At 35.6% G+C, this 12471-nt stretch overlaps 1 protein-coding gene across 1 annotated transcript; it reads left to right on the forward strand.

Moving 5' to 3' along the window:
* The first annotated feature begins 1749 nt into the window (after positions 1–1749).
* Positions 1750–2490, forward strand: LOC141649725 (uncharacterized). Its single transcript, XM_074458407.1, has one exon. It carries the CDS (start codon positions 1750–1752, stop codon positions 2488–2490), a length of 741 nt encoding a protein of 246 aa, XP_074314508.1.
* The last annotated feature ends 9981 nt before the right edge of the window (positions 2491–12471 follow it).

The following is a 12471-nucleotide window of genomic DNA, read 5'->3' on the forward strand; positions in this document are numbered from 1 at the left end:
GTATGATTATATACTTTGGTGAATTTGATTAATTTATTTATGTTGTATTTTAATGAAGGTTTGGTGATTGAATTTGCAACTTTGATGGAATTACATTCATACTGTGAAGACTTGCATTAATTTTAAGGTTGCTATATCAGGTTGTTTCTCTCCCTTTTACCAATTTTTAACATGCCACCGACAATAAGAAAGTTTGATTGTGGGTCTGAAAAGCGTAAAAAAAGAAAGCGTATAGAAGAGTTAACCCGATCTCAAACCGGAGCCCTTGATAAGTTTATTATAAAAGAGTCTAGTACTGCTGCTGAAAGTGCAATTGATAGTGAAAATATGGTTATTGTCGATGAAATTGTTGCAAATTGTGGTCAAAATAAAGGAGAATTCTTGTGATGTGGTTCTAATTGCTGATAATGACAATGCTAATGATAATAATAAAGATGGTCTTACAACCAGAATAATTATAGTAATGTTAATGATGACGGTGTTTTTAATAATAACGAAAACAACAATAATGAAAATAGTAACAATAGGAATGATGATGTTAATGGAGAGGCGACCCTCGATGGTAAAAATGCTAATAATGTTAAGATTGTGTTAGATATTTTTTATCAAAGAAATTGGAATGCGCTTGACAATGATATGATCAGTATTTTAGCGGATAAAGGTCCCCGAAGAGACTTATCATTTGAAAGAGGCCCCAAGGATAGATGGTCTAGACAATTTTCTTCAACATGGTTCACTAGAATTTTGTCAAATGGAGAGAAATGTGATAGAGATTGGCTTGTGTATTCAAAGGAGCTTGATAAAATATTCTGTTTTTGCTGTAAAGTATTTAGGAAAGGGGCGGCTAGAGGTCAACTAGATAATGAGGGTTTTTCGGATTGGTGTCATGTTAGTGCTAGACTCAAGGAGCACGAAAAAGGTGTTGAACATATTACTAATATGTCTACTTGGTATGATTCGCAAGAACGAGTTCAAAAGGATCAAACAATTGATAAAATTGCTAAAAAGAAAATGAAAAAAGAGAGAGATCATTGGAAAAAATTGTTGCAAAGAATTATATATGTTGTGGAATTTCTAGCAAAGCAGAACTTGCCTTTCCGCGGCAAAAAAGAAAGATTGTATCAAAATAGCAATGGTAATTTTTTAGGATTAATTGAAATGTTAACGAAGTTTGACCCTATTATTCAAGAGCATGTTAAGCGCGTAACCAATTCTGATATTCATTTTCATTATCTTGGTCATAATATTCAAAATGAGTTGATACTTTTTATTGCTTCTACTATCAAATCTGAAATTATTAAAAATGTGAAGCAAGCAAAATATTTTTCCATTATTCTTGACTGTACTCCTGATATTAGTCATCAAGAACAAATATCATTGATTTTGAGATATGTTGATGTGTCTTCAAGTTCTATTTGTGTTCAAGAATCTTTTTTAGCATTTTTGAATGTAGATGATACTACTGGGCAAGGTCTTTTTAGTGTTTTGTTAAATGAGTTGAAATCACTTGACCGTGATGTTGATAATGTGAGAGGATAAAGTTACGATAATGGGTCAAATATGAAAGGTAAACACCAAGGTGTACAAAGAAAGCTTTTAGATGTAAATTCTCGAGCTTTTTTTTACTCCATGTGGTTCTCATAGTCTCAATTTAACATTATGTGATATTGCCAATAGCTGTGTTAAGGAAAAAGATTTTTTTGGAGTCATTCAACGAATATACACTATTTTTGCCAATTCAACAAAAAGATGGAAGACTTTGTTGAAAAATATAGAGAATCTGGATTTCATGATGCTATAAGTGTAGTAAAAAACATTGCAATTGAACTCAGTGTTGATCCCGTATTTCCAAAAAGGCGAGAAATTCGAAGGAAAAAACATTTTGATGAAAATCAAAGTATCCCGTCTGATGTTGTCCACCAAACTACCGAAGAATCATTTCGAGTGAATTATTTCTTATTTATTGTTGATCAAGCTATTGGTTCACTTAATAGAAGATTTGAGCAATATCAAGAGTTTCAAAATACTTTTGGATTTTTGTTCACTTCTAGTCATTTGAAATCATTAGATAATGAGACCTTACATTCTAATTGTATTAATCTTCAAAAGGCTCTTACTAGTGGCAAACGATTTGATATTGATGGAAATGATTTTTATATGGAGTTAAAATTGCTCAAAGATATGTTGCCTGATCAAGATATGAGAGCCATTGATATCTTATCGTTTTTGAAACGTAAATTTTATTTCCGAAGTTCATTTATTGCGTATCGAATTTTGTTGACTATAACTGTGACAGTTGCATCTGCAGAGAGGAGTTTCTCAAAGTTGAAGTTGCTGAAATCTTATTTACGCTCTACGGTGTTACAAGAACGACTTAACGGATTAGCATTGATAGCCATAGAGAAAGATTTGTTGAAGAAGATTGATAATAAAAGTTTGATCGACATTTTTGCTTCAAGAAAGGCTCGCAGAAGGATCATTTTCAAGTAGAAATGAGGAGTGTTTTGAACGATTGGATGATGTTATCAAATTTTACTTGTGTACTTTTATTCATTGAGCAAATAAAATTTAACAATATGTTTTGATAAAGTTTCAACCTTATGTTTTAGGGCCTCATTTTGTTTTTCCGCACCGGACCTCTACTAGTTTTAAGAAGCCCCTGCCTTAGCCTTTAGGATTTGATAGTAACGTGAAGAACAAAAGCAACATAACTGTTTCTATCTTTGAAAGGTTTTAGAAAAAGGTAAAAGTGATAAAGAAGGTGACGGAAAGCTTTAAATACCAATCACGCGTTACTAACAAAACCCGGCTAAAATAACCCGCAAGACCAACTTACTCGATCGAGTAAGTAACTTACTCGATCGAGTGTCCCTTACTCGATCGAGTCGCCAACTTACTAGATCGAGTACCCTTCAGCAGAACATTGTTTCATAAACCAAACATACTTACTCGACAGAGTAAGGCCCATTCGATAGAGTACCCATAGACATAGAAAACCGTTGTATTACAGACTTGGCCCATCCGGTTTGGTGGCGAGGCGTGGGGAATGCTAGTGGCGTCTTTCATTCCTATGGAGTTGACCCGGCTACTTAGGGAGACCCCACAAGTTACCCCTATGGGTGCCTTGCACCATGGAGAGCAGGAGGAGACCCCGGCATAGGAGCGAATACCAGAGGAGGGACGTCAGAAGTTGGCACCTCAGGAGCAGGAGGAGAGGATGAGATGGAGGAGGATCGAGGTGGCGACCTCGAGTGATTTCTTTGGTCGTGTTGTTTTAGCGGACTTGTGTTTACTTTTTACATTTTTTTTATCGTACTTGGATTCATTTCAGTTTGCATTTGGCCATAAGGCTGTATTTTATTGGATTTCCTAAACTTGAGATGTAGGTACGCGGTGTCGGGGATGAAACCACGGGATTGGTATATTTTCTTTATTCAGTATCGCATTCGAAGGCATTATTACCTGCAGTAACTCGATCGAGTGCCCTTAACTCGATCGAGTGCCTGCGTATGACATCCTAGGGAGCATTCTGTTCTATTCATACTCGATCGAGTACGCTTAACTCGATCGAGTAGCCTGACCTGAACTCGATCGAGTACCCCGACGAGAGTTTCTAAACGTTTTTGCTTGTCACATGGAGATTATTGGAGTATACTTTTTTTTGACGTATATGTTGAGCTATGACCGTATTCATTTGTACGTATGGAATGTATCCAAAAGTTAAATGGTGGTCGTAACTTGATATGGTTGCTAATCTGTGTCTGACTGTTCTCCTATGTGGTTTCCAAATTTGTGTCTTGTTAGCAATAGTTTTGAGATAGTTTTGTTGAGTAACCATGTTTTCATAATGTCACTTAGACAAATTGCTAAAATTTTTAAATAAATCGGTACTATTGCTGCGCGAAATTGAAACTCTTTGTATTAATTATTGTCAGTTAATGTACCACAAGAATGTATGTTCATCTCGTAATGTCAAGGTTAAGTAATGGTTTTCATTTTCTTGTAACATTTATATCTCATCTTGAAGGTGAACTTCGGGGACGAAGTTCCTTTTAAGAGGGGAAGACTAATGTCGCGCGTGAAAAATGTCTAAAATGTCGTCTTTTAAGTACTTCATTGGTAATTTAATTGTTATTTCTGCTATATAATTTAATTGTTGTTCAAGTAATTTAAAAATTTGTTAAGTAATATAATTGTTGTATGAATGATTTAGACGAACATTGAGTAATGTAGTTGATAATTTATGCATTGGATGTTTAATGGCTTAATTTTGGTCAAGTAAGTAAGTTGTTTGCGTCGAATGTATATGGTGTGTATGATGTATGACGTCGCATGACGTAAGTTGTTCGGTAAATAGGAAGTGATAGTTGTGGTAGTATACCTTTGCAATAGTTAACTTGTGGATGATGACTCGGAAGGGAGTCGTGTTTGATGGTCATATTCGTAAAAGTAGATGATGATGAGTAGTCGACATGAGAAGTGAGTGGCATGTGGGTATGGCTATAACAGTTCTCGTCAGGTTAAGTTGTGTTAGTTGCCTTGACTTAGCATACATCTTTGGTTGCAGGAGATGATGAGTTGAACTTTGGGGACGAAGTTCTTTGTAAGGAGGGAAGATTGTAATACACGCCCCATTAGGGACCCGTTGTCTAGTAGTTGACTGACCTTGGACATATGGTAGACCCTTGATACCTTTCATAGAAACGGACTTAGAACTTGATGACCTTCAGACGTGGGGAAATCGATCTAGCGTAGGCTACTCGATCGAGTAAGTCCCATACTCGATCGAGTATGGTGGTTTTAGCGAAAAGTTATAAATCGTGAGGTCGTAAACCCCAAATCAGTTTTTCATTTTCTTTTCTCCTAAACCTAATCAACAACACTTTTCTCCTTCACCCACCTTTAACCCTTGAGATTCCTTTTCACTTGGAGACACCATGGGGATGGATACTTGAGTCGGGTAGCGGTCTTGTCGCCGGAATGTCGTGTATAATTAAGTAATTATCATCATCGTACTTAGGTTGTTGTGGTTATGGTTGTTTGTAATAGGGTTTCCTTCTGTTTGTGATAGGTGTTTATGATGGTTGCGTTGTCTTCATACGGATGTACGCGATGTTGATGCTGATTGTTAAAGGTAGGTTTTCCTACTCAGTACTGTTGATTGATTGCCTTGTGTGGTGTATAACATTGTTGATTGTGGGATAGTAATGTTGTGTTTGTATACGGGGTGCGTCCCTGGCTGAGTGGAGTCATCTAGAGAATGGATTCACGCCCTTGATTCGCCCCTTGTGGTTCCCGCCATAAGGGGGATGTGCACATTAATGGACATGGGTTATTCGCTCGATGGAGATGAACAGGGCTTAGGTGGGAAAGGCTGAGGTCCCCCATTGGCGGTGTAGAATATCTGTTGCAATGGATATTCTGGCAGGACTTTACCTTCGGGTTAGTTAGATGATTACTGGATGACTGGAGTTAGAGATGGATGTGTATGTATCTTGTATCTTGGTGTGTCTGTTGTTCTTCAGTTACTGACCTTGTATGGTGTTATTTGTCTTTCTTCTTGTTATGTGTCTGTCGTGATCCATTATGGTAAGCGGTCAGTCTTAGCAGGTGTTGATATGTGTAGATTAGCTGGGTGCGTCGCAGGGACGAGTCTCTCACCAAGTCCTGACACGGAGTAGTATCACCGTAGTTAATAGTTGTTGGCATCAGTTGTATCTTTCCTTTAGTTGAGTTAAACTTGTAATAAACTTTATTGTTCTTTTGTTGACGTTATGATATGTGCTACTCCTCGGGCAACCGAGATGGCAACGCCCTTATCTGCTGGGGAAGGTCTTGTTAAGGCTCCTTGGTACATGGGGGTGGTACAGTAAGTTATTTATCAGAACCTAATTAAATGATAAGTATAATTTTTAGTATTATGTTTGTTAAGACAGAAATGATGATAACCTTGAAAGTACATGCAAGCCACTGCAATAAACACATACTCACTACGTCTCAATTATTTGTTTATATTTGATTAAAATACCATTCATAAAGAATATAAAAGATAAAAAAAGGATGGAGACAAAGGGAGTACATCAGAAGATAAAGATAATTTCTTGCCAACCCTCGTATTATAGTCGTTAGAGGAGAGAAAAGAACGAACTATATTTAGTAAAGGCAACGGCAGCCGGGTGAGACTCAACAATCTCCAAGCTAGGTAGCAAGGACACTCCTCCTAACTAGCCGTCCCGTGTCCGACACCGTGTCGGACACTCGGACACCCGACACTCGTCGGACACACGCCTAAACATGTTATAGTTTACACGAGGAATAAATTCTCAAAAAAGATTGGTGAAAGGATTTGTTTGGGTGCGAAATTAGAATTAGGTATAGTTAAGGTCGAATTTTACCTTCAGTTACCTAAATTTAGTATCAAATACACTAAATTTAGAGTCAAATACATTACAATAATAAAATCATACGTTATTTATAACCATAAAATATTTTTTTTTATTAAATTTAAATAGCGTGTCCCGTGTCCTAAATTTCATGGGATACCGTATCACGTGTCCGTGTCCGTGTCCGTTTTGGTGCTACCTAGTCTGTAAGTACTCATTTCCAAAATCTAGACTCATTTCCAGTGTCCATATTTGCCAAATTGTACAAACTTTGAAAACATGTAAAATTTCGAATGAAAATAGAGAGTATAACCACTAATGTTAGCAAATCTAAAAGACACTATAGATTTAAACTGTAATCAATACCATGAACATGCCAAATAAGAAAAATGTTGTAGTTTCAATGAATTGGATGGAGTATCATTTAAAGCCCATGAAAATAGAATATACGTAATTGATTGATCAATCAAAAATGAGGAATCTGATATCATGAAAAAATCACAGGCAAATAGAAAATAACTAATTAATCAATTGAATAAACAAATTAGGGTTGGTGAGAGCATTTCACTTATCACTTAATCAGTAGAAATGGAAAACATATATCATAAAGAGATTGCCCGTTGAATACAAAAGAAGCTTTAGAACACTAGTATAAAATAAGCTTGATCGTATGTTAGATTACCAACTAACAAGCCTCTGAGTGTTGCATCATCGCACCCAGTGAAAAATCAGAAAAACTTATTAAAACATTTTTTTTCTACATTAACAACCCACCAACCTTCTTGATTCAAGAAGTTAATAAGAAAGACGATGTACAATCGATCTTCTTAACCCAACTATTTTTGAGAACCCTTGAGTCTTGAGATAAAGGGTAACTCTGTCAGTCTGTTATATATACTCTTAAGTATGAGTAAGGGTTTTATAAGATAAAACATAACCATTATTAGTATTTTGAACATACCTTAAGTCCTTAATTAGATATAACAATGACATGTAATAAGTGATTGAATTATAATCTTCCTGTTCTCGCTGCACCGTAAGAGAAAGCTTTATAAGAAACTATAGTTGTTGCAAACTCAAATAGGTAGATACCGCTGCACAACATTGAACAGATTGATGGACGATCTCTCCTATCAATAGAATAAACAAAAGAATAGTTATGAAATTATAGTAACAAATTAACAGAGACTGAAAATTACGACAACCAAATTGCAATCACTAAATTGCAAAAAATATCAAACTTCTATCCCAAATCTTAGAAACATTACGGTGCAAAGGAGTAATTTATTTGAAATATGAGAAAGAAATAATCTTAAGGTTAAAAATTTGAGATAAACGGCTGTTAGGGTTAAAAATCGAAATATGGAATGAAGAAGATGGAGTGACGGCTAAAAACTATGGGAAGAATGTTAGACCATCCGCATCAGTGAATTCTCACCAATTTTCACTCTACACTTTTTCACCTCTTCTATCTCCAATTCACCATCCACCTCACATTTTCACTCATCACAAAAATTCACTAAAAAACATAAAAAAAAAACACCTACATCAACAAATACTCAACTTTCCTTCTCTTTCATACTTACTATACCCCACACTATCCACCTCAACATTCCACTATCTCACACCATATTTATTTTTACTTCATTTTCATTATTTGTAATCATATAAATCTTTTGGTTTTATAATTTATTTATTTTATTGATATTATTGCAAATTCGAATTTATTTTTTTTAATGGTTTTTTTGCATATAAATTAAGGTAAATTCGAAACTCTCACACTTTGTTTCCATTTTTTTTACGATATTTAATCTCGAGTCATTATTTAACACGAATATTTTCTTATTTCAAATAAAGATAGGAAATAGTGCATTGCAATAACAAAATTAAAACAAAGTAAAACATAATACAAGGTAAACATAAAAATAAACATCTACGCTTCAACAACAGACTACGGAAACTCTCTGTTGCAACTATCAACTGAAGAGGGGGATAATGGCAACGTCCTCTGCCTGGCTCTCTCCATCTGATATGCAAGTTCTTCATCCCTTAAATAGTCTTGAGTATATATTGTCCAATAACTGAAGTTTGGAACGCTCTCCTTCTGGGAGGATGAATATAGTTTGTCCCCCACAACAGATATCTATCAGCGCACTACATGTTAAGACATTTTCAAGCCTAGAGAAAAAAATCTACTACCTCTTGTTTCAATGATTGCCAACTGCCCTCTTTGGAAAAAAAATATGCTCGAGTGACATTTTGCATGCGAGCATAGCCGGGGTTAAGCAATTCATTTGGTGTTTCTCCACGAATAATCTTAACAAGCATAACACAATTTGGGTTTTGGTTAAGTTTATTCCATATAACACCTTCCCTCAGAACAATTATTAAGCGAACAAATAGTTTTTGAGTTTCTTCTATAATAATATCAATTGCATTTTTTAAAGCCAACATTTTCTGAATATTGTTTGACATATTGTTTGAAGTTGAGAGTAAATAAGATTGTAGGTAAGAGATAAAAGATAAGGATAATATTGTGTGTAAGATATACGGATAAGGTTCATATTGTGTGTAAGAGATATGGATAAGATTCAGATTGTGTGTATGAGATAAGGATAAAAATAAGATTGGATAAATAACAAACAATTAAAACTTACAACAACTAAAACATACAACAAATAAAACATAACTTAATTAAAGCATTGAACAATTAAAAGTAAACACCGACTCACAAGTAAATAAACTATTAAACATAATTAATGACGCTTAAATGATTGTAGCAACTCTTGCTTATAATCTTTAAGTTTGGGAGGCAAATTGGTTTGCCTAAGTAATTGTTGAAGCGCATTAAAATCGTTTTCCTTTTTCATTCTTGATTCTCTTCGTTCATTAAACTCCATCCTTTCTCGATGTAACTGAATCCTCGCTTCGTTAACCTCCAGCTTACGTTGCTGAATGTCATGCTCCCGGGCGGTTGTTTCAGTCCACATTACTTTTATCTTATTAACTTCAGCTTGATTATTAGAATCAACTCCAGAAGTACTACCATCAACCTTCTTCTTCCCTCTATTTCTCTTTGCAACTTTGACACCTTCAGGTCGTTTAGTACCCATAGTTTCGCCATCAATAGAGATGGGTGTAAAGTACTCTTCACCCTCAAGGCATACTCTTTTCCCGCTACTGTTACTTCCATCGTTACCACCAACTCGACTTGGTGTATTCTCATAACTCACATTACCGTATGGAGCAATTGCTATTTTCCATTTTTCATAATGTTTTAGTATGTTCCAAGCATGCTCCAAAGCGAATTTACCTGTTTGTATAATTCTCTAGCCTCAGCGATAACATCGCCTTCATTCATCCCACTCCCCTTCCTCCGGGTGGCTAATTCCATACATCCACTCCATTTCATGACTTGGGTTGAGATTCTTCGTAATCGACCATCAAGCATAGCACGAGTTCCTTTCTTCAAGGCACGAGGTCTAGCTTCTTGGGCCTCATCGTATAACGGCTTAACCCTATGCCAGAGTGCTTCCTTTTCTTGGTCCGTGCCAACTATACTATCTTCAGAAACTCTCATGAATGACGAAATTAGGGCTTCATCTTCTGTTACTGGCCATTGAGTAGATCTACCGGTATTCGAAGTGGGTGTTGTTGTTAGAAATCATTAATCACATTAATTTACATATTCATATATGAAACAATAAATTTAGTCATAAAATTAAATACAAATCTTATGCATGCAAACATAAATAAATATAGAGAAGAAATCGTTTTCCTTACTATAAAATTTCGGATCAAAGGGCACAAGTAAGATCTCCTTCTTACTTGTTCTTGAGCTTTCCTTATATGGATGAACAAAGATTCAAAGATAGAATCTTTCCCAAAGATGAATACCCAAGATAACCCCTTAATAGATTAATATTATTAGATCTAGAATAATAATAATCTTACTAAAAATTGACCCAAAATATTGTTTTCGTCTCTTGTAATTTCGGTCAAGAGAAGATGATTTTGCAGTTTTTATTTCTCTAGTTTTTCTTAGAGAGTTTTTGTATTTCTTACACTAGAAATATTATCTCAAGTATGAATGAATAATAAGAGAGAGAAACTCTCTATATGGCTCTTGGAAAATCGGTGGGGAGAGAGGAGAGGAGAAGTGAGCCAATGCATGGGCAAGTAATTCTTCTCAAGAAAAATAGGCTTGCATGGCTATAAGCTAGTTATAATCATTTTGTTCTCCACTTAATAATTTAACACAAATTAAACATTATACTCCCTCCCATATTTCGGTCTATATATTAGATAAAATGGGTTCCATTTTATCTTTGTCAATTTGTCAATTTTGTTGGGGTTGGTGTCCTTAACAGTTAGTGCAAGGACTTGTAAACCTCTAAAAGGATCAAAGGGCATACTTTGGTATTATTATCAGTTGATCCACGTTTATCAATAACGGTTGGCTTGCTAGATAAGTTTGACGTTATTGTCATACAGATGGCGGTGATCAACTGGTCCCTAAAAGTCACACCTATAGGATACGTTCGAGAGATGTGACGATATGAAAATACTGTCATGTAGATGCCAAATATTGACTAACCAGTTAGTCCAAGTTATTTGACTAAGTAATTAGTCAAATATGTGATGTTGAGATATTATATTTAATACGGATTAAATATCATGGGCTAAGGCGAATTAACCAGTTAATTCGTAAAATTAAATATACATGATTTATATTTAATTAAATGTATATTAAAATAAATTATAAAATCTTTGTTTTGTCGGACACGTATTAATAATTCAGCTAACCCGCATTATTAGCTGATGCCTTAATTTCCGATAACCGATAATGATTTATAATCGACCGCGTCATATACATTTAGCCATTTGGGTTCGGATTACGAGTCAAATAGAAGAGGAAATGGAAAAGCCCATTTCCTCCCCATGGACTCGGCTTGGCCGAACTAGGAGAACAAAAGGAGAGCCTTCTCCTTGAGTTTAACCTAATCATCATTAGTGAAAGAATTAGGGTTTCAGAGATTAATTTTTCTCTCAAACCGAGATCTCTCATCTCGACAAAACTCACATCGAGTTCTCCCTATATTGCAAGGCAATCGGAGAACACTGTTCTAGCACAAGGGCATATCTCGGACCAAGTCTTGGGTGCAACGATTAGGAGGGAATCTGCTTAGATTTCTGATCTTTACGCCGCAATTAAAAGGACCCGAGGTTGATTTCTATACACTTATCGTTTCTGTTGTTTTATCGTTTTATGACTATAAATTGCATGTAAATTTTGCGTTATAGTCCTGCAATTTAAGGGGTAGTATACGGATATTAACCCACAAGTGGTATCAGAGAGAGGCCACGTGAATTTTTCATGTGTTTTTCATAAAACGATCTTGAAACGATTTTGTTTTGGCTAAAAAAATTTGTCTCGGCAGCCTATTTTTCACTCGGCAGAATTTTTTTTTTAAATTTGCTGCGTTTTTTTATGGTTGCTTTGGGAACCGTGTCTTGTTTACACGGTTGCTCTTGTTGTTGTTTTGTCTCGAAAACCAAACCGTGTCATGTTTTACACGGCTGTTTTGCTTCAAATTTCATGTTGTTTTTACATGTTGTTATTTTATACAGAGATTATAGCAACATGTCAAGTTTTTGTCAATTGTCAAATTTGTTTTAATGCGTTTTTGATCATATTTGCAATTGATTTTGTCTCGAAATCAGTTTTCACGAGGGTTTGGGATTTTTCAGAAATTTTTGTACTTGATCGAATAAAGTTTCAATCGATCGAGTGTTTTTTCTGCTTGTTTTTGTTCGATCGAGTCCCTGATGTACTCGATCGACCCTGTGTCAAAAACCTTTTCTCGATCGAGTCCCTGTTGTACTCGATCGACCCCCTTTCTAAACCCCGCTCGATCGAGTTGTCCTCGTACTTTCGATCGAGTAGTGTTCTTGATATAGGTACTCGATCGACCACCGTTTAGTCGATCGAGCACCTCTGATTAGCATACCTCTCGATCAACTTGCGATTGATCGATCGAGCTCCCATCCTCGATCGAGCACTTATGTCCCTGGATCGAGGGATTTC

The sequence above is a fragment of the Silene latifolia genome, chromosome 3, assembly GCF_048544455.1.
Source record: "Silene latifolia isolate original U9 population chromosome 3, ASM4854445v1, whole genome shotgun sequence".
NCBI classification, from domain to species: domain Eukaryota; kingdom Viridiplantae; phylum Streptophyta; class Magnoliopsida; order Caryophyllales; family Caryophyllaceae; genus Silene; species Silene latifolia.

What these genes read in the sequence shown, in the direction of transcription:
- LOC141649725 (XM_074458407.1), top strand. Translation starts at nt 1,750, where the DNA reads ATGGAAGACTTTGTTGAAAAATATAGAGAATCTGGATTTCATGATGCT.